General features: G+C 44.2%; 1 protein-coding gene across 4 annotated transcripts in view; it reads left to right on the forward strand.

Annotated features, from left to right (window-relative positions):
• The window catches only part of RAD50 (RAD50 double strand break repair protein), an 82,175-nt gene that overhangs the window by 51,629 nt on the left and 2,771 nt on the right, over nucleotides 1–27,775 (forward strand). For 3 of the 4 annotated variants that reach the window (XM_051843298.3, XM_089334590.1, NM_001171348.1), the window contains 10 exon segments: nucleotides 1,825–2,014; nucleotides 3,362–3,488; nucleotides 3,900–4,093; nucleotides 9,487–9,597; nucleotides 9,953–10,045; nucleotides 10,123–10,236; nucleotides 12,720–12,847; nucleotides 16,561–16,785; nucleotides 26,737–26,822; nucleotides 27,287–27,429. In XM_051843298.3, coding sequence (XP_051699258.2) covers nucleotides 1,825–2,014; nucleotides 3,362–3,488; nucleotides 3,900–4,093; nucleotides 9,487–9,597; nucleotides 9,953–10,045; nucleotides 10,123–10,236; nucleotides 12,720–12,847; nucleotides 16,561–16,785; nucleotides 26,737–26,822; nucleotides 27,287–27,429 — 1,411 coding nt within the window. 4 annotated transcript variants of the gene reach the window in all.

Genomic DNA, 27,775 nt, shown 5'->3' on the forward strand with positions numbered 1-27,775 from the left:
CAACTACTGGTCTCTGACCACAATATTCAGGAAGTAATATAAGCATAGAGTTCTTCATGACATTTATGAGTATATGTATCTGTGAAATAAGAATTCTGCATATTTCTGCAATATAAAATAGTATATGTCTTTTGCCACAGATCAGTTCAGGTTGATGTTTCTTGATCATAGTGTACATTTTTTAAAGATTATTTAGTAATAGTATAAAGGAGCTTTTGGGTTTTTCTTTCAGCTTTTTGTAATACTCCCATTAGAGACTAATTTACTATACCACTTTAACTTTCCTTACTAATTTAATTTAAAACAAGAATTTGAAATTCTTCTGAAATCAACTAGATTTTTAGAAAAAGACTGTATGGAAATTTTATTGCTTTAGAGTTGTCAACAAAAATGTAAGTATGGAACCAGAGAGGCAGTGATTCAATAGAGTAGCAACAGTAAAATGGGCTGGCAGTTTTAGTACCTTAATCATAGGTAGTGTTTGGCTGAGTGGTAGGCTTCCTTCCATCCTCTCTGTAAATTAAATATATATATATATATATATATGAATGATTCTGTACTAGAGAATATTTAGGTATGCCTTCACTCAGCTTCTCCTGATGTTAACAGTTTCTGTGACCATGATACAGTTATCAAATCAGGAAATTAGCATTGATATAATGATACTAAATCATAAACCATATTCAAATTTTAACAGGTTTTCCTTTCATACCCTTTTTCTGTATCTTGCCTTTGTTTCTCTTCAGTCTCCTGAGTCTGTAACAGCTCATCAATCTTTCTTTGTCTTTCATGACCTTGACACTTTTTTTTTTTTTTGACAGGCAGAGTGGACAGTGAGAGAGAGAGAGAAAGGTCTTCCTTTTTGTCGTTGGTTCACCCTCCAATGGCCGCCGCGGCCGGCGCACTGCACTGATCCGATGGCAGGAGCCAGGTGCTTCTCCTGGTCTCCCATGGGGTGCAGGGCCCAAGCACTTGAGCCATCCTCCACTGTACTCCCTGGCCACAGCAGAGAGCTGGCCTGGAAGAGGGGCAACCGGGACAGAATCCGGCGCCCCGACCAGGACTGGAGCCCGGTGTGCCAGCGCCGCAAGGCGGAGGATTAGCCTAGTGAGCCGCGGCGCCGGCCGACCTTGACACTTTTAAGATTTTTACTTAATTTTATTTATTTGAAAGCAACAGAGTGAAAGCGCACTCACGAGTGATCTTCAGTCCCCTGGTTTGTTCTCCAAGTGCTTGCAGCAGCTGGGGCTGGACCAGGTGAAGCTGGGAGGCCATAATTCCATCCAGGTCTCCTATGTGGGTGGCAAGGCTGCAAGTACTTGAATTATCACCTGCTGCCTTCAAGGATGAGCGTTAGCAGGAAGCTGAATGGGAAATTCAGCCAGGACCTGAAGCTATGTACTGCTGTATGGGATGCCATCATACCAATTGGTTGCTTAACCACTGCACCAAAATACTTGCCTCAGTATGACCTTATCATTTTAAGGAATTAATCTATAGAATATCTTCCAGTTTGGCAAACAGCAAAATAATAATTACTGCAAGAAAGGTCCACCAAGAGATACTAAACTCAGCAGTATAATTACATAGTTTCAGTGTGTAAGTCAAAGAGAAAAATAGGAACTTTATTTACAGTGGAGAAACCTGAGTCACGCCACCTTCCCCAGGTGAGTAAGTAGTGAGTGCATTGATACCACGTAGCTGCTGCTGTGATGCTCGGAAAGGGGTTCAGTGTCACTTCTTGTATTCTTGTCAAAAAAATACGTGTCTTTAGTCTACTTATGGGGACATCAGATTGTTTTTAATTGTGTGTTTTCTGTTAAGGCAAAGCATAGTTGATTTAAAAGAGAAGGAAATACCAGAATTAAGAAACAAACTACAGAATGTCAATAGAGATATACAGCGCCTAAAAAATGACATAGAAGAACAGGAAACTCTGTTGGGTACAATAATGCCTGAAGAAGAAAGTGCTAAAGTATGTCTGACAGATGTTACAATTATGGAGAGGTTCCAGGTAAGTTTAGTTTAAATCAGAATAAAACTTATTTCATGGTGACTTGAATAAGAAAAGCGATTAGAGTGTTAATAATAGTAACTAGTGTTGAGGGACCAGTTGCATTCAGAATTCCCCAGCTTGGGGCTTGTGTTGTGGCACAGCAGATTAAGCTGCTGCCAGCAACACTAGCATCCCATATAGGTGCGGGTTCATGTCCTGGTTTTTCCATTTTGTAATCTGGTTCCCTCATAAGGCACTTGGGAAAGCAGTGAAAGATAGCCCAGATCCTTGGGCCCATGCCACCCACATGAGAGACCCAGATGGAGTTTCAGGCACCTGGCTTCTGGCTCATCTAACCCTGTCTGTCCTGGTGACTTGGGGAGAGAACCAACAGATGGAAAATCTCTCTCCTTCTCTCCCTGTCTCTCCATCTCCATGCTTTCAATTACATAAGTAAATCTTTTTTTAAAAAATGATTTATTTGAAAGGCAGAGTTACAGAGAGAAGGAGAGTCAGAGATCTTCCTTCTACTGGTTCACTCCTCAAATGGCTGCAATAGCTGGGCCTTCAGCCAGGCTGAAGCCAGGAGCCTAGAACTCCATCTGGGTCGTGCACTGGTAGGTAAGGGCCCAAGGACTTGGGCCATCTTCTGCTGCTTTCCCCGGTACCTTAGCAGGGAGTTGGATCGGAAGTAGAGCAAATGGGTTTTGCAGATAATAGTGTAACCTGATGCGCTACCATGCCAGACCCTTAAATAAATTTCTGGAAAAAAAAATAAAGTGCCCCATCCTAAACTTCCTGTAACCTCAAAGAACAATTTTTTAGTTTACCTCTCTGTGTTCAATTTTTTAATTCATAAGTTATGGAAATTAAGATGTAATTCTCCTTGTTTTTAATTTTTGGTCAGCTTCCTATCATGTATTTTGATTACTGAAAGTTTAGTCTATTTTTATCTTATTCAGCTTTACTAAAAAGATCTTGAGGGGCCGGGGCTGTGGCATAGTGGGTAAAGCCTCTGCCTGCAGTGCCGGCATCCCATGTGGGCACCAATCCAAGACCCAGCTGCTCCACTTCCGATCCAGCTCTCTGCTGTGGCCTGGGAAAGCAGTAGAACATGGCCCAAGTCCTGGGGCCCCTGCACCTGCGTGGGAAGACCTGGAGGAAGCTCCTGGCTTCAAATCGGCTCAGCTCTGGCCATTGCGGCCAGTTGGGGAGTGAACCAGCAGATGGAAGACCTCTGTGTGTGTGTGTGTGTGTGTGTGTGTCTAACTCTTTCAAATAAATAAATAAATCTTGAAAATAAAAAGATTTTGAGCAATAATGAAGTAAGTTTCTTAGGTGAAGAGACTTTGTTTTGTTCTTCAGATGGAACTTAAAGATGTTGAAAGAAAAATTGCACAGCAAGCAGCCAAGCTACAAGGAATAGACTTAGATCGAACTGTTCAACAAGTAAACCAGGAAAAACAAGAAAAACAGCACAAATTAGATACAGGTAACATAGACTTTGTTCTTGTACCCATAAGGATCTTGACATTGTCATTGCATGCTTTTTATACTGAATTTTATGTGTGCTACATGGGCTGGGAACTTTGTTCCTTCCAGCTCAGTATATTCACTCTGTATTCTTAAGAACATCCTCTGTATTTTCCTGCTTTTGCATTTTGAATAATAGGAGAGTACCAACTGAGCTCTACTCTGTTTTCATTCGTATGTGCCATGTGATCTTTACTGTGAGTGGTCAGGAGAGGTGGGAGGTGTTCTTGTCACACTTTGGTTGCAGTGGGTGGGGCCTGCAGAAACTCAGCCTTTGTGAATTCTACTAGACCTGTAAGCACTTAAAGTATGACACTAGTTGCTTTCTGTACCCTTGTATTAACCAGTATGTCAATATGTTTCTGTACAGTTTCCAGTAAGATTGAATTGAATCGTAAGCTCATTCAGGACCAACAGGAACAGATCCAACACCTAAAAAGTACAGCAAATGAACTTAAATCAGAGAAACTTCAGATATCCACTAATTTGCAGCGTCGTCAGCAACTGGAGGAACAGACTGTGGACTTGTCCACTGAAGTTCAGTCTTTACTCAGAGAGATAAAGGCAAGAACATTCATTGATGGTTGTTTATTAAATTGAATAGTGATAATGCAGTATATGAAATGCTCTTTGTTGGTAGTGACCAGAAGTACAGTTACTGTGAGGGTTGAGCAAAAATGCCATAAGAGTTCTTTGTGTATTTCGTGAGTAAAGGAATTTGTGCTCATAAAGATTGCATAAAGGAGTTTGACCATGATGTGGAAGGACTTGCTGCTTGCCTAAGTATAACATCATGTTACTGGAATAGTGAGGTGCTTGCAGGATAATTCTGTGTGGTGATTCCTGTTTGTATGGAAGGTTTGTTTTAGGTACAAATCCTGTATCGGGGCAGACAGTCTCAGGCCTGGGAGTAGGTACTGAGTTGGCATGTACTGGAATGCATCTGCCATCCCTTATCTAGGTTAAGCAAATACCAGAGTGAATAAGTTTATCAATAGAGTCAGAAACAACAACAATTTTAGCTACGTTTTCAGAATAAAAATATGCTCATTAAGTAAGCACTAAATAGGTTACCAAATATCTGTCAATTAATATGAATGTTTGTTAAGCAATTTTGGATTCCATATTATCAGAGTTTTATATAAAATAGTATTACCTTGCATTTGTACAATTTTTTACTGTTTATAAAGCACCTTGACATTAGCCATTCAGGGTCTCAGAAGCCCTGTTGAGGTAGATAACTAAATCTCCTTTTTATGGAAAAAGAAATTGAGATTTGTAAATGGTCATGAATTGCCCCACTTCATGCGTAAGCAGAGTTGATTTTCATACAGGTCTTCAGATACTGAATACAGTTTGTTTCTCATCATGTTCCATTTTCCAGTATAGTAAGACACACCTTTGTCAATGCAGTTGATAAGTCAGGATCTTAAAGTCCTTGAAAATCATTTTTTTCTGATTTATTTATTTATTTGAAAGGCAGAGTTACACAGAGACAGAGAGGTCTTCCATCCATTGCAGGAGGCGGCTTTACCCGCTATGCCATAGTGCCGGCCTCGAGGGCCATTGTTTTGAATGGTAGCTATCATAATCAGTAAGTTGTAGAGGTGTTACAAGGCAAAATAACAGGGATTTCTGACTAGTAAAAAAAAAAGTCTGTTACTTGAAGGCAGTAGATATGAACATACCAGCATCAGTGTACCAGTATGCTTTTATTACTGTAGAATATCTGCTTAGCCTTAGTAGTCTAAGCTTACAGACCCAATTGTTTTTGTTTTTGTTTTTAGCATTTACTCACTAACTTGAATGTCAGAGTTTCAGAGAGTGGGGAAGAAACAGAGAGAGAGATCTTCCATCTGCCAGTTCAGTCCTCAGATGGCTCCAGTGGTCAGGGAAGGGCCAGGCCAAAGCCAGAAACCTCCTCCAGGTTGCCCACGTTGATGGCAGGGACCCAGACACTTGGGCTGTCTTAGACTTCTTTTCTCCGGCTATCAGCAGAAAGCTGCTTATGAGATGGAACAGCCAGGACGTGAACCAGTACCCATATGGGATTCCAGGGCTCCACCTGTCGCTCCCCCTCTTCGTGGAGGAACGACACAGGACCCTGCGCTGCTCTTTCGTCTGCTCGGCCCTCCCCGGGTTTGCTGCTGGTTCTTCCCGGGTTGGCTGCCGTCCCTTCCACCTCCGTGGAAGGGCGGTTCCCCCTAGCCACTTTCCCCACTTCCGCGGGGGAGCAGCACACCGCCGGCCGGCTCTCTCGGGGGCTGCACAGGTGTTCCCTCAGATGTTCCCCCTAGATGTTCCTGGTGCATGTTGTCTCTCTCCTCCTTTATAGTCCTCTTCCACCAATCCCAACTCTGCTACCCACACGCCGACTACGCTGCTCTCCTCCAGTCAGGAGCAGGTCCTACAGTTTATTGGTTGAACTGGAGGCAGCTGTGTAGAAGCTGTTTCTCCCTTCTCAGCGCCATATTGTGGGAGAGCAGATGCATAGAATAAGTCTTAATTCCAGTAACTTAGTCTAGTCCGAGTTGCTCCCAGTTGCTCCCCACAGATCCCCCTTTCTTTTTATTTTTGGCGTTGATACGCGCCTGTCTTTGGTGCCCCGCGGCACACACTCTGCTCTGCTTGCTAGAGTTGCCCACAGGTGCTTACAAGCCCTACCAATAAGGCAAACCAAATCCGGGTCCTCTCTTCGCCATGTTGTAGGAGGTTTTTAGGTGCTGATGCGTGCCTGTGTTCGGTGCCCTGCAGCGCATGCTCTGCTCTGCTAGAACTGCCTGCAGTTGCTTACAAGCCCTACCAATCAAGCAAACCGAATCCAAGCCTTCTCATTGCCGTATTGTGGGGAGACTTATTGGTGTTGATTCGTGCCTATCTTCGGTGACCTGCAGCTCATACTCTGGTCGAGCTGCCTGCTGGTGCTTATCGCCTTACTAATCAGGCAGACCGAATCCAAGCCTTCTTATTGCGGTATTGTGGGGAGACTTATTGATGTTAATTCGTGCCTGTCTTCGGTGACCTGCGGCGCATAAGCTGCTAGCCACCCACAGGTGCTCACCACCTCCCTAATCAGGCAGACCGAATCCAAGCTCTCTCATTGCCATGTTGAGGGGAGGCCTTACTTTTCTCTATTTCTCTATCTCCGGGCATTCCTAGCTCTCCCATTTTACTTCTATCTGCCAGCATTCCTATTTCTCTCATTTTACTTCTAAACTTCTGTTTCTCTTATCCCCACGGTTTCCCGGCGCCCGCCCCGAGGCTGCTTCTCGGCGCCTCGCCCCGCGGCGGCTTCAATTTCCCTAACATTTTTCTCTACCCGGTATGTTTCCCTAAGTTTTCTTCCAACAATATTCCTCTCTCATTTCAACTGGCCTCTCCCCACAGTCCGTGGTGTTCCTTCTAGGTTTCACTTTCGCTTTCAACCTGCAGTCCGTATCTGAGTCTAAGTTTCTTCTTGCTTTCACTTTAAATCCTAACTTCTTTCCCACAGTCCGTATCCGAGTCTATGCCTAGGCTTTCAATAGCTTCTTCCGGCACCTTTTCCGTCCGGCTTTTCCCTAGGCTCTTTGCTAGTCTCCCTCTCCGGTATTTTCCCACTTCTTCCCGTTTCTTCCCTCCTAGGTTTCCTTATCCGAGTCACGGCACCATTATGTCGCTCCCCCTCTTCGTGGAGGAACGACACTAAACCCTGCCTAGGCTTCACGCGCGCACTCCGCGGTCTCCGCGCCCCTTCGCGCCCGCACCACGGCCTCGCGCTAGCCCCGGGTTCCCTATCTATTAGCGCCCCGTGCGCTCTCCCCGTTCGTGCCCCGCGCGCTCTCTCTGCGCGCGGCAGCTTCCGCGAATCACACAGCCCAGCTTACGTCTCCGCCACTGGTATTCAGTCTAAGTTCCCCGGGCTAACCTGGCGAAATCAACCTAGCTCACGTCTGCGCCCTTTGGTTTGGCTTCCCATCCTTTGCTCCCTGGGCTAATCTGACGGATTCCAACCTAGCTCATACGTCTCTGCCTCTAGTTTTAGATTTTCGCCTTTTGCTCCCCGGGCTGACTTGAAGAATTCCAACATAGCTTACGTTTCCGCCTCGGCCTGCCCCCGGGTTTGCTGCTGGGTCTTCCCGGGTTGGCTGCCGTCCCTTCCACCTCCGTGGAAGGGCGGTTCCCCCTAGCCACTTTCCCCACTTCCGCGGGGGGGCAGCACACCGCCGGCCGGCTCTCTCGGGGGCTGCACAGGTGTTCCCTCAGATGTTCCCCCTAGATGTTCCTGGTGCATGTTGTCTCTCTCCTCCTTTATAGTCCTCTTCCACCAATCCCAACTCTGCTACCCATACGCCGAGTACGCTGCTCTCCTCCAGTCAGGAGCAGGTCCTACAGTTTATTGGTTGAACTGGAGGCAGCTGTGTAGAAGCTGTTTCTCCCTTCTCAGCGCCATATTGTGGGAGAGCAGATGCATAGAATAAGTCTTAATTCCAGTAACTTAGTCTAGTCCGAGTTGCTCCCCACACCACCCACTGTGGCACAACACTAGCCCCACAAATGTTCTTACTGACATTCCCATAAGCAAAGGAGAACCCTGGACTGAATGAGCTTTCCATTTGGGTCACACAGCTGACATGGGGCCTGTAAATTTATGAAAACTCAGGCCTGAGGCCACATGATAATATAATTAGGTGGATATGTCCTACACCAAGAGTCACATCAGTTACTGAGGCAGTGTTAAAAGAGAGTGAACTTGGGGCCAACGTTGTGGTGTAGCTGGTAAAGCCACAACCTGCAGTGCCGGCATCCTAAATGAGCGCCAGTTCGAGTCCCAGCTATTCCACTTCCCATCCAGCTCTCTGCTATGGCCTGGGAAAGCAGTAAAAGATGGCCCAAGTCCTTGGGCCTCTGCACCTAAGTGGGGCACATGAAAGAAGCTCCTGGCTCCTGGCTTCAGATCAGCTCAGCTTTGGCCATTGCAGCCATTTGGGGAATGAACCAGCAGATAGAAGACATCTCTCTCTCTCCTTGCCTCTCTGTAACTCTGCCTTTCAAATAAATAAATCTTAAAAAAAATGGGCCGGCGCCGCGGCTCAATAGGCTAATCCTCCACCTAGCGGCGCTGGCACACCGGGTTCTAGTCCCGGTCGGGGCACCGGATTCTGTCCCGGTTGCCCCTCTTCCAGGCCAGCCCTCTGCTGTGGCCAGGGAGGTGCAGTGGAGGATGGCCCAGGTGCTTGGGCCCTGCACCCCATGGGAGACCAGGAAAAGCACCTGGCTCCTGGCTCCTGCCATCGGATCAGCGCGGTGCGCCGGCCGCAGCGCGCCGGCCGCGGCAGCCATTGGAGGGTGAACCAACGGCAAAGGAAGACCTTTCTCTCTGTCTCTCTCTCTCACTGTCCACTCTGCCTGTCAAAAAAAAAAAAAAAAAAAAAAAAATGAGTGAACTCTTGGGGTTGTTGTTGTGGTGTTGTGGGTTAAGATGCTACCTGCCATACCTGTATCTCATACTGGAGTGCCAGTCCAAGTCCTGGCTGCTCCAGTTCTGAGCCACCCATGTGGGAGACTGATGTTCCAGGCTCTCGGCTGGTCTCAGGCTGTCCTGGTCTTGGCTGTTGTAGCCATTTAGGGAGTGAATCAGTGAATGCAAGATTCTCTTTGTCTCTCCCTCTCTCTGTAACTCTGCCTTTCAAATAAATAAAATAAATCTTAAAGAGTGAATTCTGGAGCTGGACTAATTTAGAATATTGGCTACTGCCTTTACTCTTCAGTGCCCCTGGGCAAGTCAGTCATTCTCTGTGCCAGTTGTCTTATCTAAAATATGAGGATGAAACTAATGGTACCTTCCTCATAGGATCATTGAAAGGAGCAAAGGAGACTTTCAGATCATAGGATGTGGATAATGCTTTTATTGAGTGTGAAGAATGACACCTAAAATAAGATAATGGAATTAGACTTAATTTTTCTTATATTTTTAGGATGCTAAAGAGCAGGTAAACCCTTTGGAAACAGCATTGGAAAAGTTCCAGCAGGAAAAAGAAGAATTAATTAGCAAAAAACATGCCAGCAACAAAATAGCACAGGATAAAGTAAGATTTTATTTATATATTTAGCAAAACTATATTAAACTTTTGTTTTTAAGAACTATGTTGGACACTTATCACTTCACATGAAATTAAATGACATGTTAAATAGTATTTTCAGATTTGTAAAATTTTAACATTAGTCTTGCAAGAATAATGATTAAACAGATTATTTTGTTTCTTGATCAAAACTAAAAGAACTGAGATTATTTAATCCATTCCTGTTGATGATAAAGGGAATTGTCTAAGGTCATGAAATTTGATAGAGGTGGTTCCTGGAACCAAGCCAGCGTTTCACTGTGCTCTCCTGTTCGGTGCCATAGTCTTACCCAGTGAAAATTTAATAAATACTTTTCTACAGCTGAATGACATCAAAGAGAAGGTGAAGAATATTCATGGTTATGTGAAAGACATTGAGAATTACATTCAAGATGGGAAAGATGACTATAAGAAGGTAATTTAAAACTTAAAGTTATTTATTTGGTTCTATTTTTATTTTATGTGCTGAAAGACTTTAATTTTCTTCTATAGCAAAAAGAAACTGAACTTAATAAAGTTACAGCTCAACTAAGTGAATGTGAGAAACACAAAGAAACAATAAATAAAGAAATGGGAATCATGAGACAAGATATTGATACGCAGAAGGTAAGTTTTTCAGCTTACAGTATCTTAACACTTAAAACATTCTTTCCTGTGTTTTGTTTTCAATAGAAAATCCACTGAGTACAGATGCAAATGGCAGAGAAAAGCAATTCCCGTGAAATTATTAGTTTTTCATTTTTATTTTCATATAAGGCTCATGCGACAAAAGTTTATCTGTAAGGACTAAAAATAAAAATGTTCATTTCTGGGGCTGGCGTTGTGCCATAGCAGGTGAGACTGCTACCTCTGTTGCCAGCATCCCATACAGGCACCAGTTCGAATCCTGGCTGCACCATTTCCAATGCAGCTGCCTGCTAATGGCCTGAGGGAAAGTGGCAGGAGGTGGTCCAAGTGTTTGGGCTCCTTCCACTCACATGTGAGACCTGTATGAAGCTCCTGCCTCCTGGCTTAGGCATGGCTCAGCCCTGGCTATTGCGGCCACTTGGGGAGTAGGCCAATGGATAGAAGATCTGTTTCTGTCTCTCCGTTTTCTCCCTAAGTCTGACTTTGAAATAAATCTTTAACAGAAAAAAAAAAGTGTTCCTTTCCATCTTCTGATTACCAGTCTTACTCTGATGAGTAGTTTTTTATTCATATACAGTAAATTTAGATTTATGTGTAATGTGTGTGCATGTGTATGCACATATGAAAATGTATATATACTTTTACAGATGGAGTCATACCATTCATATTATTCTGTCCCTTTTTTGTGCTTAAGGTAATTTGGTCTTGTATATCAATTCACAGATCTTAAGGATTACAAAGGCTGGTGCCGCGGCTTACTAGGCTAATCCTCCGCCTTGTGGCGCCAGCACACCGGGTTCTAGTCCTGGTCGGGGCGCCGGATTCTGTCCCGGTCACCCCTCTTCCAGGCCAGCTCTCTGCTGTGGCCAGGGAGTGCACTGGAGGATGGCCCAAGTGCTTGGGCCCTGTACCCGCATGGGAGACCAAGAGAAACACCTGGCTCCTGGCGCCGGATCAGCGCGGTGCACCGGCCGCAGCGGCCGTTGGGGGGTGAACCAACGGAAAAGGAAGACCTTTCTCTCTGTTTCTCTCTCTCTCACTGTCCACTCTGCCTGTCCAAAAAAAAAAAAAAAAAAAAGAAAGGGAGGGAGGGAGGGAGGAAGGAAAGAAAGAAAGAAAAGAAAGAAAGAAACTGGATCTTTGCTTAAGAAATGCTAAATAAATAATGTAAACTTAACGATGTATATATAAAAAGTACTTAATTATACTAGCTTATAAATGGATTGCTGATAAATAGTGAGAGCAGTCTGTGTACATATATAATGATTGTTAAGAGTTGCCATTCCTTGGCCCTGTTTTTTTTTTTTTTTTTTTTTTTTTAAGATTTATTTTATTTATTTGAAAGAGTTACTGAGAGAGACAGAGACAGAGAGAGAGGTCTTCCATCCACTGTTTCACTCCCCAGATGGCCGCAACGGCCAGACCTGCGTCATTCCGAAGCCAGGAGCCAGGAGCTTCTGTCAGGTCTCCCACATGGGTGCGGGGGCTCAAGTACTTGGACCATCTTCCACTGCTTTCCCAGGCCACAGCAGAGAGCTTGATGGGAAGAGGAGCAGCCAGGACTAGAACTGGTGCCCATACAGGATGCCGGCGCTTCAGGCCAGGGCTTTAACCCACTGTACCCCATCCTTGGCCCTTTTTAAGTTGGTGGTCTAATTTAGTAAATGCAGTGGTGTTAGTTTACTGTGTATCCTACTTTGTTCCAGAAACTCTTTACCAAGTTATATACAACAGAGCAATGCCAAATACCTTTTAAATTAATGGGGAAATGAGGCAATATAAAAATAAGAACAAGAGTGTAATAAAACTAGCTTGGAGCAAGGTAAGTAAAATGTGCTCCACAAAGTCTGATGTGCTAGCTAAAGATCCTAGTAGTCAAATGAAGAGAGGAAGTCACAGTGAAGATTCACTTTGTGTCAAAGCTAAGAAGAAATCATTTCTCTGTTCCTGAGACAGTGTAAGGCCACCACAAAACACACCAGACACTGGAGTAAGGGAAAGGGTTTATTGGGGAAAACCCGACAGAACAGAGGGAAGGGGCAAAAAGGAAAAAGAGAGCATGTATCCTGGAAACGGGTCCTAATATCCCTTTGTCAGGGGGCGGGTAGGGAAGTAGGAATAGCGAATCGCATTAGGGTGGGGGTGGAGCTTTACATCGGTGGTTGGATCTTGAGGTTCAGGGCCAAAGCCTACCATGCAACTGGCATCAGGGGGCCAGGGCCTAAGATGGCGTCTGGGGGTTAGATGGCACCACAAGTAAGATGGCGCCATTTTACTAACAAGAAGGATGTCTGTGTTCACGAAAAGGAGGGTGTTGTGTAGATAAAGAAGAGCTGCCTTCAGCTTTCACGCTGACTTCTGTGATTGTGAGGAAGGCCGAGTGGCACTGTCTGTCAGCAGTCATCTGTTGGGGTCTCATGCTGATGCCTTGATGATAATGGTGACTTGATGATTGAATTTAGATACAGGAACGATGGCTGCAGGACAACCTTACTTTAAGAAAAAGAAATGAGGAACTAAAAGAAGTTGAAGAAGAAAGAAAACAACATCTGAAGGAAATGGGTCAAATGCAGGTTTTGCAAATGAAAAAGTATGCTTTTGAAAATAATCTTTGATTCAACATTTTTATTATAATGTAAAGAAAGTGAATACTTTTTTCATAAAAGAATTTCAGCCTCAGCTTAAGGTCCCATTAGAATTACCATAGGTCAGGGTTTTTGTACAAATAGACTTCATGGTGATGGGCGATATTTACTCGGCATTAAACTTGCCACATCCTCAGGCTTTTGCTAGCCTGCTGCACAGAACAGCAGTGTTGAGCGTCAAGAGTACATGGCTGTGGAGCCTGCCTGTGTCAGAGTTTGTGCAGTATGGTATTGCCAGAGTCATTTGTCAGTGTAGATATTCCCAGTTGTGATTATGTGCCAACGCATATAGTTTTTAAATGATTAGCCTGATTCTTCATCTAGTTGACACGTTTCATTTTCTACCTTCCTAATGTAGCAGAAAAAAAAATACTGTTTCTACCATGCCTGCCTTAGAGTTGCCTTAGGAATTCTGTAAGAACCTAGATGATGCTAAAGCAACAAGCCAACATGCTAAGATTGCTGTAAAAGGTTGTAGTAGAGACATTTGGCCCAGCAGTTAACATGCTGGTTTGGATAACCTCGTTCCATATCAGAGTGACTGGGTTTGAGTCCCAGCTCTGGCTGCCAGTTTTAGCTTCCGGCTCATGGATGCAGCAGGTTATGATTCAAATACTTGGATCCCTGGCACCGTGAAGGAGACTTGGATTGAGTTTCTAGCTCCAGGCCTGGCCCAACACCAGCTGTTTTGGGCATTGGGGTAGTAAACTAACTGGTGGGAGCGCTCTCTTTCTGTCCCTCTGCCTCTCAAGAAAAGATTGTACTTGCCAAATACATAGATTTTGAACCATCTCAGCTGGTGAAGTCAGATTGCTCATCATTCAGCCTTCCTTGTAGATTTATTTGTCATCTTGAATTTATGTAGAAATCTGAAAAAGTGCTTAGATTTTTCTAATGTGTAGATACAGTAAGTGAAGTTGTAATTGAGTTTGTAAAAGCTAACAAATGGTTACTCTCATGTCATTTTATATCTTCTTGGTTTAGGTACTTTAAGTATCAGTGTTTGTACCTGGAAGAGCGCATCATCACTAGCCTCTTCACCTTTTATACGTTAGGACACTGAGACCAGAAAAATCACAGGAAAAATCGTAATGAAGGCCGGGAATGTGACCCTAACGTCCTAGCTGCCAGGCCCTTAGCTCTTGAATGCTGTAATGTTAGTACTTGAATTGGCATGTTGGAAAAGTGAAGTTTTTAGAAGAAACTCTTAAATGAAATAAGGATTTCTTTGCAGAAGTCCAGAACTAGATGTTTTAAAAATTCCTTCTGTACCTGATAGATGACAATTTCACATTGATTCAGACCATGTAGAGCTGTTCTGTTTCAAACCTTTATTCAACCAGGACACACAGAAATGTGAAAAAACAGGCATCTAATTAGGCCAACCCTGTATTTGTGTTTGTAAACCAGAGAGCAGTATAAGGGCTACGAGAGATGCTGGATAAGTGGTTATATATTTATTTATTTGTTTGAAAGGCAGAGTTACAGAGAGGCAGAAGCAGAGAGAGGTGTTCCATCTGCTGGTTCACTCCCCAAATGGCCGCAATAGCCAGAGCCGAATCAATCTGAAGCCAGGAGCCAGGAGCTTCTTCCAGGTCTCCCACATGGATGCAGGGGCCCAGGGACTTGGGGCCATCCTCTGCTGCTTTCCCATGTGCATTAGCAGAAAGCTGAATCGGAAGTGGAGCAGCCAGGACAGAACAGGCGCCCATGTGGGATGTTAGCACTGCAGGCGGTGGCTTTACCCACTACGCCACAGCGCTGACTGTGCGCAGTAGAGATTTTATTGTCTTTTAATTATTTTTTAAGATTTATTTTATTTATTTGAAAGCGTTACAGAGAGATATAGAGACAGAGCTCTTGCATCTTCTGGTTCACTCCCCAGTTGGCTTCAACGGCCAGAGCTGTGCAGATCTGAAGCCAGGAGCCAGGAGCTTCTTCTGGGTCTCCCATGCCGGTGCAGAGAGCTGGATTGGAAGAGGAGCAGCCAGGACCAGAACCGGCGGCCATATGGGATGCCAGCGCTTCAGGCCAGGGCTTTAACCTGCTGTGCCACAATGCTAGCCCTCAGTTGAGATTTTTAAAACAGACTGAAATATGTGTCATTTGCCAAATTATTAGAATAACTCAAGTACTTTTTTTATTACACTTTTTATCATTGTGCAAGAGAATTTTGTTTTCATACAGGAATCCTTTTTTTTTTTTTTTTTTTGACAGGCAGAGTGGACAGTGAGAGAGAGAGAGACAGAGAGAAAGGTCTTCCTTTTGCCATTGGTTCACCCTCCAATGGCCGCTGCGGCTGGCGCACCGCGCTGATCCGATGGCAGGAGCCAGGTGCTTTTCCTGGTCTCCCATGGGGTACAGGGCCCAAGGACTTGGGCCATCCTCCAGTGCACTCCCTGGCCACAGCAGAGAGCTGGCCTGGAAGAGGGGCAACCGGGACAGAATCCGGTGTGCCGGCGCCACAAGGCAGAGGATTAGCCTAGTGAGCCGGTGCACTGGCCAGGAGTCCACATTTTAATAAGCATTATTTCAGAAAATATTTACTTCAGGTAAGATTGTATTGTGCCTTGGACATATTGTAAGCAAAATGATGAAATCTTACTCGGTAAATTCTCAGTGTTGTGATTGTGTGTTTTCAGTTCACAATCAGAAGTTTGTGAATTTGTAATGTTAGTCAAATACAGTGCCTTAGTTTACTTAGATCTAAAAGGCAGGAACTTTTTCAGTGCTCATGTGTTAAAAGAGTTCTTTGCTCAGCACATAAAAGGTAGCTGTTGAGAAACCTAGATGCTGCAGATTTGGAAGGAAGGGAATTTCCTCTCATACTGAAGCCTTAAAAACCAAAGAGAGGTCGGCACCATGGCTCACTTGGCTAATCCTTCACCTGCGGCGCTGGCATCCCATATAGGCGCCAGGTTCTAGTCCCGGCTGCTCCTCTTCCAGTCCAGCTCTCTGTTGTGGCCTGGGAGGGTAGTAGAGGATGGCCCCAGTGCTTGGGCCCTGCACCCGCATGGGAGACCAGGAGGAAGCACCTAGCTGCTGGCTTTGGATCAGTGCAGTGCCGGCCGTCATGGCCATTTGGGGAGTGAACCAATGGAAGGAAGACCTTTCTCTCTGTCTCTCTCTCTGTCTACAACTCTACCTGTAATATAAATAAATAATTTCAAAAAATTTTTTTAAAAAGGCAAGGAGAGTGACACTTACCATATGTTGATTACTAAGGAGAATGATAACCATCTTAAGAGATCTATAGCTTTCTAGCCGGTGCCGTGGCTCACTAGGCTAATCTTCCACCTTGCGGCGCCGGCACACCAGGTTCTACTACTGGTCAGGGCGCTGGATTCTGTCTCTGCTGTGGCCTAGGAGTGCAATGGAGGATGGCCCAAGTGCTTGGGCCCTGCACCCCATGGGAGACCAGGAGAAGCACCTGGCTCCTGGCTTTAGATCAGCGCGATGCGCTGGCCACAGCGCGCCGGCCGCGGCGACCATTGGAGGGTGAACCAACGGCAAAAGGAAGACCTTTCTCTCTGTCTCTCTCTCTCTCACTGTCCACTCTGCCTGTCAAAAAAAAAAAAGAGAGAGAGATATAGCTTTCCTACCTAAGGTTGTTAAAAGCTAGAAAGCATTCCTCATTTGTCATTTTTCCCTTTAATAGTGAACAACAGAAGTTGCAAGAGAACATAGAAAACATAAAAAGAAATCACAGTCTGGCATTAGGGCGACAGAAGGGTTATGAGGAAGAAATTATTCATTTTAAGAAAGAACTTCGAGAACCTCAATTTCGAGATGCAGAGGAGAAGTACAGAGAAATGATGATTGTTATGAGAACCACAGAGCTTGTGAACAAGGACCTGGACATTTACTATAAGACCCTTGACCAGTAAGTAGTAGATGGGACACGTGGTTCCCATTGCTGTGAATCTCACCTCGCGTATCTCAGTCCTGCTTACCTCCTTTTCTCATTTTAAATATATTTCATTTGTATATAGAATGGAAAAATATATATGTGCATATATGCCCATATGCTCACTGTAAGTTAGAAAGTTAATTTATAAAGCATATTAATAGTAAAGAGAACTCATGATAGCCTCCGCGCTAACCATTCTGACAGCTTTACCATTATCATTCTCTGGCATCCACCTGATGTTCCTCTCTTATCTCAGCCCTCCCTCCATCATCCCCATTCCCTGTAACCAGTGCCAAGTATGTTCAGAATCTCTGCTTTTGTAAAAAGTGGTTTCTCAAATGTGTGATTTTTTTTTCTTTTTGAGCTTTTAAAAAATGGTACCATATTTTGAGTATTCTAGGATTTGCTGTTTTGGTCTTTGCTTATAGCTATGTTGATCTTGACTGCTACACAGAATTCTTTGGGGAATCTACCCCTGGTGGCATTCTGTGGTAGATGGGCATTGGCATTTTCCCTCAGGTCTTTAGTAATAGAAACTTTGCTGCCAGGATCATTCTTGCCATATCTCTGGAGCAATGATATAATATGGTTATAAAGTAGAATAAGTTTCAGGGTATGCTTGGTTTACTGAAACAATGTTTAATTGTTTTCCCAAATGACCCCGCTAACAGTAGGTAGGAGCCTTCTCTGATGCCACATCTGATGTTGATTTTTATAAACGTGTTCATGCTTGCCTGCCCATGTGGTAGCCTTTGCAGTCCCCTCATTGCTGCTGATTTGTGTGAATGATCATGCTATTGCTTCTTTTGTGTAGTTTATCTTTTACCCATTTTTTGTATATTATTGGTCTTAATGATTAGTAGGTGTTCTTCATATTTTCTGCATTTAAATTTTTTTTTTTTTTTTTTTACTTATTTGAAAGAGTAAGAGAAGGAGAGATGGAGCAAGAGAGATCTTTGATCACTGGCTCATCCCCCAAGTGGCCACAACAGCCAGGTCAGGGCCAGACGAAAACCAGGAACTTCATTCTGGTCTCCCACATTGGTGGCAAGGGCCCAACTACTTCTGCTTTCCCAGGCACATTAACAGGAAGCTAGATGGGAAGCAGAGCAACCAGGACATAAACTGTACTCTGATCATGGGATGCTAGTGTCACAAGCAACGTGTGACACAACTCAACTTGTGCCACAACACTGGCCCCTCCCTGCTCTGTTCCTCTCTTGTCAGACTCTGGATGCTGGGAGTATCTTTCTGTCCCTTCTCCACACTGCTGACTGTTCGATGGCAGAGCCCTGGGCAGGTGCTCCACAGTCTGTTTGACCTCAGTCTTTAATGAGGAACGGGTATTTCAGCAGGGAAGGTATCCTGGTCACAGCAGCATCAGACCGAACATGGTGAGGATGTACAGGTGATGGGGCAGCCAGGGGCAGAAGCGGGTAGGGAGGAACAAGGTGCTTTCCAGCCATTAGACTTGCCTTAGGCACAAAGCCATGATGTTTACTGAGTTCTCTGATCGGGTACTCAGAAGGACTCTTCTAAATGAGAAGAAAGGCAGTACAAGATTTCCCCAAAATTGCATCTTTGTGGGCTTGTATGCAAACAGTGGCCTTATTGAGGTTTGTATGTGAGCCCCAAATTTGTCTTCTCACCTAGAAGGTCCAAAAATTTCCCTCATTGTTATCTCTTAGAATAAAGTATGCAGTTAGTTTAAGTGTTGCATTTCTATTTAAGGTAGCACAGGAAATTAGCAGGGCATTTTCAAGAAAAGCTGATTACCATCTGTTATTAGTAATCATCTAAAAACATCACCAAGTATAAGCTTCGGCAGTGGTCAGAGACGTGTTAAATAAGGGGGAAAGCATACATCACTTATCTGCTACTCCATACTAATAGGATCAGTTTAAATGATTGCAGAATGTATCACTCAAGATAACAGTGTTTCACCCTGTGCCCAGAATGTGCTACTCTGATTTTTCCCAGACGTGAGCATTGCACATTAGGTCATATTTCTAAGATTAAGTGGAAGCCTACAGTTTGGACAGTTTTGCATTTGAGGCGGCCAGCTGTCGTGACTTGGGCGTGGACCCCTATGTTCAAGGGGAGCTTTGTTTGGATGAGTGCTTTGTTTGCTGCTCACCGCCATCCTCGTCCCGACCTTGGGTGCAGAGTGGCTTCATATCCATAGCTCCTGCAGCGGCCAGAGGTCAGATTACAGAACCAGAAGATAACCAGTGGCGTTTCATACCAAACACAGTTCTTAAGCAAATGTGTCTCTTGTGATGGTGGTTAAACCATTGCTTGAATTTTAAAAGCTGTGGTTGGGAAGTCTAAGGAAAATTAGTTTAATAGTCTTAAGGATTTTAGGAAGTTTATTTAATATTTAGGGTCTTTAGAAAGTCTATGGAACATGGTTATTATGAAAAAACTGCATGGATTTCAAAAAATTCTGTACTAAAATAAATTTAACTTTATATTTTTTATGAACTTTTTGAATTACCCTCATGGTTTTAGGGGCTATATCTAGAAAAATAGGTGACTTATTTTTTTTTTATCTGAAAGGTAGATTTGGAGGGGGGAGGTGGAGAGAGATCTTCCATCCGCTAGTACGCTCCCCAGATAGCCACAGTAGCCTGAGCTGGGCCAGCCTGAAGCTTCTTCTGGGTCTCCCACGTGTGTGCAGGGGCACAAGCACTTTGGCCATTATCTGCTCCTTTGCCAGATGCATTACCAGGGAGCTGGATTGGAAGAGGAGCAGCTGGGAGCCGAACAGCAGCTGGGAGCTGCCTGTATTGGATGCCTATGCTGCAGGCAACTGTTGAACCCCCTGCACCACAGTGCTGGTGCTGAAAATAAGTCACTTTTTAAATTTTTTTTTTTTTTAGTTTGTCTTATCTTTAACTGAAAGGCAGAAGAAAAGATATTCTATCCACTGGGTTTTTTCCCCTCAGCCCACAATAGCCAGGGCAGGGGCAGGCTAGAGCCAGGAACCTCGTACTTAATCTGAATTTCCCACATGAGTGTCAGGGACCCAGGTTCCTGAGCCATCACCTCCTGCCTCCTAGGGTGCACGTCAGGAAGAAACCAGGTTGGAAACGGAACAGCTGGGATTCAAACCAGGCACTCCTGGACTGCTGGATGTGGATGCCCCTACTGGCATCCTACGCATTGCATGAAATGCCTGCCCCCAAGAGGTCACCTATCTTTTAAATACACAAGTTTGATAGATTAGGGACTTTTGAGTTTTGCTAAGTAACAGACATGAGATTCAAAATACCATTTCCCTTAAGCAAGATGGCTTCCTGGGACCTAACTGTGGAAAGCCAAGAAGTCCACGGTGCTGAGTACCAGGGCAGGAGGGAGGAACATCCTGTGTCATAATGGTGACATGACTAAGCACAGTGGTCACGGCCAGTTTTCAGCAACTTAACATTTCAGTGTTTGGTACAGCTCTGCATTTCACATGAAACAATGAGGATAGTGCTTGTACTGTCATTGGGAAAATAACCTTTACTGTTTTTTATCAATGCATTTGATTAATTATTTTTCTCAACTAATCTTTATTAGAAAAAAATGTATAGCTCTATAGCCTTTCCGTTTAGTGTTTTATCCAGTGAAATAGCTTGGGGTTTGGGGGAAGTCCCACTTAGGAGTCACTTTTTTTTATCTTTTTTTTTTTATTTTAAGGAATACAGCTTCATGCATTTAATATACACAGATTTGGGAAAATGATGCTTCCTCCCACCCAGACTCCTGCCTTTCTTCCTCCTCCCTCTTACTTTCCCATTCTTATTTTTTACGGAGATCAGTTTTCAGTTTATGAGCACTTTGGGAACATCAGTACAGATCTTTCCATAACAGTAGCTTATCTTCCTCAGCAGCCTGAGCCCAGAGGTGGTTTAAGGAGAAAAAGCAAGAGCTGGAAGTCTTCTAGAAAATGAGGGCTTGATTTATGTAGGTGGGATTTGCCAAGCCCTTTAGATACCTGCTAATGACTGCATTTTAGGCATTCAGTTCCGTGTTAATGGCTACGTCCTAAGATGGTTAGAAAAGTGGCCCTCAGAGCAGCAACACAGACCTTGAACCATTGTCCTGGGGAGGCCTGGGAAGGCCTGAGGTGTTGCTTCGATTGTGACATCAAATTTGAACCCGTATTTGAAAGGCAGAGTTACATCCAAAGTCCATAGGTTATGTTAGTGTTGATGCTTGGTGGTGTACTTTCTGTGGATTTGGACAGATGTCTGCTGACCTGTATCTGTTAGAGTATCAAGAAGGACAGTTTCACTGGTACAAGTCTTTCTGGTCTTGTGATGGCTCCTTTCAAACAGGAAATGTGTTAGGTTGTGAACTTCACAGACAGCAAGGTTCTAAGATTTCCATGGCTCACCAGAATTATAAACACCATTAAAGCCATCATTCTTCTTCATTAAATGCAATAGAGTGTTCCAAAAATTTTTTTTTAAATTTTGAGGGAAAGAGAGCGACAAAGAAATCTCCCATCCATTGGTTCACTCCCTGAAGGCCAGCAGTAGCTAGGACTGGCCTGGCTGAAGCCATGAATTTAGAACTTACCCAAGTCTCACATACAGTGGTGGCAACCCAGCTGTTTGAGCCATCATTTACTGCATCCTGCAATGGAATTCGGAGCAGAACTGGACTCCAGGGGCCGGTGCTGGCGCTGTGACACGGCGGGTTAAAGCCCCAGCCTGCAGTGTAGGCGTCCTATAGGGGTGCCGGTTCATGTTGCAGTTGCTCCACTTCCAGTTCAGCTCCCTGGTAATGCACCTGGGAAAGCAGCAGACAATGGCTCGAGTGCTTGGGCCCCTACACCCATGTGGGAGACCCCAGGCCCCAGGAGGAAGCTCCTAGCTGTGTCCTGGGCCAGCCCTGGTCCTGGTGGCCATCTGGGGAGTGAACCAGCAGACAGAAGATCTCCTTCCATTGTACTCCATAACTTGTACCACTCACTGCATTCAACCCTGTCTTCCAGATGATTTGTGCTTCTTCCTATTTCATGACTGCAGCTCACAGAACATATTTTGAAGGTAGTCTTAGGCTGATGACAGTAACAGTGTCCAACATTGATTTTGCATGTGTTACTGCTTCAGTGGCATGTTTTCATTTCCTTTCACTGTGCCTGTGCATGGAATTTGCACAAAGCTTTTCTAGTTTTTTGTGAATGATACCACCCTATAGGGATTTTTCTTTTCTTTTTTTTTCCCACCTAACACAGGATGCAAATCTTTTGTGTTCAAATATGTAAGCCCTTTATTATAATTTTTAATAGCTGGATAATATTCTGTAACATGGATTTTCCTACTTTATTAGCCGCTGGTGGATAGAGTAGGAAGTTTTTAAATGTTTGCTTCTAAAGCTTATGCTGCACTGTGTGTCTTTGCCCACTTGTGCAGATGCACCACAAAGATAGCTGCTTAGATCGTGTTACTGGGTCAGAGGGGATGTGTGTCTTTGTTAGTGCTGTATTGCCTTCCAGAAACACAAAATTGGTTTCCACCAAAAGTATATAGAAGTGACCATTTCCATGTTTGCATTTTATTAGCCATTTAAAATTTTGGCAATCTTTTGCATAAGAAATGTTCTCACTGCCATGTAGAGTTAAATGTCTTTTCATATGCTGGCTCTTTGTATTTCTTCTCAGAGAACTGGCTACTCATTTTTCTCTGCCTATTTTCCTACTAGGTTGTCTTGGTTCTATGTGTTAATTTCCTGCAGATTCTAGATAGTAATCCTTTTCAAACATATTACACATAACCACTCAAAATTTGTCATTTGTCTTTACTTTATAGTATCATTTATGACTTTTTGTATTTAGTCAGTCTTTAGTATTTTTAATTGTAGTTTCTCAATTCTGTGCCTCAATTACAAAGTCCTTCCTAATCCTTTTCTTTTTTGATTGATTGATTTGATTTGAAAGGCAGAGTTAACAGGAGATATCGATATTCCATCCACTGGTTCACTCCCCAAATGGCCACAATGGCTAGAGCTAGGCCAATCCAAAGCCAAGAGCCAGGAGTTTTCATCCGGGTCCCTCATGTGGGTACAGGGGGCCAAATACTTGGGCATCTTCTGCTGCTTTCTCAGTTGCATTAGCAGGGAGCTGGATTAGAAGAGCAGCAGCTGACTCCAGCCAGTGCCCAAACCAGAGGCTTTACCTGCTGCACCGCAGTGCTTGCCCCAATCCTAAGGTTCTGAAAACGTTTTCTTACGATTTACTTTTCTTGTATTTAAATTTTATTCCTTTTGATTTGCTTGGAATTTGGTAAATAGTACCGATAATTAATTTTTTTCACCTTTCTAACCCTTTTGAAACCTTTCCAATTGATTTGAAATGTTACACAGAGTTCTGTATGTGATGAGATTCTGTATCCACCAACTATTTCATTTGTTTGTGCCCAGTACTATGATTGTATTCTTTGCATTCTCTCTTATATTTGAAGTTAAAAAAAAAAAAAAGCTCGTACCCTTTTAAAAAATTTATTTATGTGGAAAGACAGAGTTACAGAGATAGAGCAAGAGAGAAAGAGATCTTCCATCTACTGGTTCATTCCACAAGGCTGGGCCAGGCCAAAGCCAGGAGCCTGGAACATCATCCACATCTCTCATGTGGGTGGCAGGGGCCCAAGCACTTCACTCTCTGCTTTCCAGGTGAATTAGCAAGGAATTGGATCAGAAGTGGTGCAGCAGGGACTTGAACCAGCACTCAGTAGCTTAACCCACTGCACCACAATGCATACCCTGCTTTAGAATTTGTGGGTTTGTGGATGGCACTGTGACACAGTGGATAAAGCCTCTGCCTACAGTGCAGCATCCCATGTGGATGCCAGTTCGAGTCCAAGCTGCTCTACTTCCGACATGGCTCTCTGGTATGGCCTGGGAAAGCAGAAGATGTCTCAAGTCCTGCACCCATGTGGGAGACCCCAAAGAAGTTCCTGGCTTTGGATGGACACCGCTCAGGCTATTGCAGCCATCTGGGGAGTGAACCAGTGGATGGAAGACCTCTCTCTGCCTCTCTAATTTTGGGCTCTGAGTGTCTCCTATTTCTTCAGTTATTTTTGTCCCATTGAGAGTAAAGTTTTATAGCTTTCTTCCAGGTTATAGTTTTTATTGTCACTGTGGATAAGATTCTTTTTTTCTGTTGTCTTTCCCATTGCAGTTGGCTGCCTTCTTGGTCTTAACTGTTGAGTTGATTTTATTTAACTTTCTCAGGCAGCAGTTGTATTGACTGCAGACATTGCAGGTTTTCAGGATAGCTGTGTGTTTTAAGCTGGCTGCTGGCTGCTGTGGCTGCCTGAAACTGCGTTTTGTCAGAGTAGAGAAGTTCCTTCTGCTTTTCACTTACTGGAGAGTTGTTCAAAACTCAGTGTCAGATTTTATCGAATGCTTTTCCTTTTGCTTTTTCTTGAGACAGTTTATTGTCTCAATAAAAGAGACAGTTACTGAATTTTTTGCCTACGTTGTACTATTCAGACACTTTGATTATTTTATATTCTTTTTGATGCCCTTACTACTAAACTTGGTTTTATTCAGAATGTTTACCAATATTTATAAGCAAAATAGGCCTGTACTTCTTCTTTTGTGGTTGTTACTTAGGTTTTTCCTTGCTGTATAATAAATCTTTAAGATTTGCTAACATTCACTCATAAAGCTGAGTCTGGAGACTTCAAAAGATGGAATTTTGATTGCTTTTTCAGTTTTAACTGTCATTTCAAGTACTGTCTAGCCAGTTTTCTTTGACCGTGGGCAAATTAGTATTTCAAATTGATATTTGAAATTAGTAATTTCAAGTTTTTGTTAATGGAGTAACAAAATCTAACTGCATATTGTTGAAAGGATTTAATGAAGTGATATATGACCACTTAGCATCGCTGAGTCTTACATAAGGTAAAAAGTCATCAATAGCCACTCTTACCATCGTGCCCCTCAGCTCAGTCACTGTAGCTACTGCAGCGCTGCCCCTTTGTGTGCCGCTGTGAACTCGGCACTGCAGAGACAGGGGCTCACCTTGCAGACAGCTCCCCTCCCACGGTGGCACTAGCTCTCTCTCTGGACTAGAGCTTCTTCCTCTGGTGCAGGGTCTAGACCTGCCAGCCTGCCGCACAGGGCACCCTGGAAGACAGTGTACACGTACCTTAGTCACCTCTGCCCTGCCGGCGCCCACTGTCTACACTGGCAGTGCTTTTATGTTAGCTGCTGAAGATTTTTAACTGGAATGGAAAGATTTTTTATTTATTTATTTTTTATTTTTTGACAGAGTGGAGAGTGAGAGAGAGAGACAAAGGTCTTCCTTTTGCCGTTGGTTCACCCTCCAATGGCCGCCACGGCTGGCATGCTGCGGCCAGCGCACCACGCTGATCCGATGGCAGGAGCCAGGTACTTCTCCTGGTCTCCCATGGGGTGCAGGGCCCAAGAACTTGGGCCATCCTCCACTGCACTCCCGGGCCACAGAGAGAGCTGGCCTGGAAGAGAGGCAACCGGGACAGAATCCGGCACCCCGACCGGGACTAGAACCCGGTGTGCCGGTGCCACAAGGCAGAGGATTAGCCTAGTGAGCCGCGGCACCGGCCAAGATTTTTTATTTTAAAAATTTATTTTACTTATTTGAAAGGCAGAGTTACAGAAGGGTACTAAGAGTTATTTCATCTGCTGGTTCATTCACCAAGAGGCTGGAATGGCTGGGGCCGGGCCAGGCCAAAGCCAGGAGCTTGGAGCTCCATCTAGGTGTCCCACGTGGGTGGCCAGGGCCCAGTCACCTGAGTCATTTTCTGTTGCCTTTTCAAGTATGTGACCAGGGAGCTGAATTGGAAGTGAACTATCTAGTACTTGCTCTTATGGGATGCCAGTGTCACAGCATATTATGAGCTGTATCTGTGTTATTTTTTATAGACGTACTGAGATGTTTTCTCTTTTTGGAAAAAGCACAAAGTGTGAGGCAGAGATGAACAAATAGACGATGGAGACGTGTTGCATTCTCGTCAGGCAGCAGAGCGTGGTCTCTTTTTTTCTTTTTCTTCAGTCTTTAGTACTTCGCAGTCCTTCATCTGATACTTAATGTATTTATGTTGAGTCATTTCTCTTGGGCTGGTGAACCAGAAGATCATGAAATGATTCTGCAGAGGCAGTTGTAGCATTACGTTTGGTTTCTTTTTTTGTATATATCAGATAAGAGGCCTGCAATGGAAGTCCGTCCACCTCACATCCTCTGTGTGGTGATGGCAGTGGTATTTGCCTTCTTATCACTGGTACAACATTTGTTAGTTCACAAACCAGATTCCAAAGAACCCCAGTGCTTTTTGATGAACAGTGACTATAGTAGGAACAATGTTAGATTTTTACAGACAAATTTTGTTTCTATAAACCTTCCCTTTTTAATGCTTAGAAACTGCCACCTTAAAGACCAGACCTAAGTTAATACACATGTTTAGAACTAGGAATTTTGAATCTGTGTTAGGAAGGCAGAAGAAAACTGATTCAGTTCCGCTTAAGCCCCTACGTCACCCTCCAGAACCAGCGCTTCTGGTTGGACAGATCTCGGGAGTAAAAGCAGCACCTGCTAAGCCTGATGGCAGCAGTTTCCAGAAACCGCTCGCTTCCCCTGGATAACATCCAGCCTTCCTGCCACTCACTGCGGCTGTCTAGAAGGTCTCCTGGAGCCCAGCGGCCTCAGAGACATCCGCTGCCAGCTGTGCTGTGCAGTGAAGACGGGCAGTGTGCAGGTGGTCTTCAGTAATAGCCCAACAGCAAGGTTTTTGCTCCTAGCTTTTAGTACATTTGATCATTGAAAATATTGGAAAAGTTACTGTTACTTACATCAGTATGTTTTTAAAATGTACTATTATAATTCTGTATCTTGTATATAAATAATACATATTGTTTATCTACTAAAATACCAATGACTTCCTTTTCTAGAGCAATAATGAAATTTCACAGTATGAAAATGGAAGAAATCAACAAGATTATTCGTGATCTTTGGCGAAGTACCTACCGTGGACAAGGTAATGAGCACATGGTCTTCCCGAATGCCTTTTCCAAAAGCCCCTTCTGTAGCTCCTCCCATGGGACCTCTCATCATCCGGGGATCCCTCCCTGTGCCCCTTTCTGAGTATCTCTTTGAAATTTTCTAAGAATTCTTATCTTGACAACATCTCTCAGCAGAAAGAAAATGCAAAGCTTTCTATTCCCAGAGCCTCACAGGACTTTCGTATTTGGCTGTGGTAGACTTGATGCTTGGCTGATTCTGTTGTAGCAGAGATGGGGTAAACCCAAATGCCGTTAAGAGGAGAGCCATCCAGAAGAAACCCTTCACAGGGAACCAAGAAAGACCATGTTGAGGCTGAGGCTTGCTTGGGGCATCTCAATCACTTCTGGCTGGACCACCAGGCCCCAGAGTCCTCCCAGTTGGGGAAACGGGTACCCCATAAATGTAGGTTGCTCAGAAATATTCTTCTTTCTGTGTCAGATATTGAATATATAGAAATTCGCTCTGATGCCGATGAAAACGTATCAGCTTCTGATAAAAGGCGGAATTACAACTACCGTGTGGTGATGCTGAAGGGAGACACGGCCTTGGATATGCGAGGACGATGCAGTGCCGGACAAAAGGCAGGTGCCTCAGGAACCTAGAGAGCCAGGCTGCACAGAGGACACCAGCGACAGACAGCTGGCAGTGCAGTGCGCGCGCACACACACCCCACCTAAGGCTACCCGTGAGTGGGACACCCCTGACAGCACCCTTGATGCGTGTAAAGTGAATCCGACTCAGCCACCATCATTGTCAGTGGCATGTCAAGGGGGCTTCTAAGAGTAGGGCCTGGAACAGTGTCACAGGAGAGGCTAGATGAGGAACAGGAAGCCAACACCACCCTCCTCATCCAAGTACGCACACTATGTCATCACGTAGAAGATAGATCATTTTTTAATGTGCTACCAATAAAGAAAAAAAAATGCA

This window comes from Oryctolagus cuniculus, chromosome 6 (genome assembly GCF_051225735.1).
Source record: "Oryctolagus cuniculus isolate XC-2025 breed Fujian yellow rabbit chromosome 6, ASM5122573v1, whole genome shotgun sequence".
NCBI classification, from domain to species: Eukaryota; Metazoa; Chordata; class Mammalia; order Lagomorpha; family Leporidae; genus Oryctolagus; species Oryctolagus cuniculus.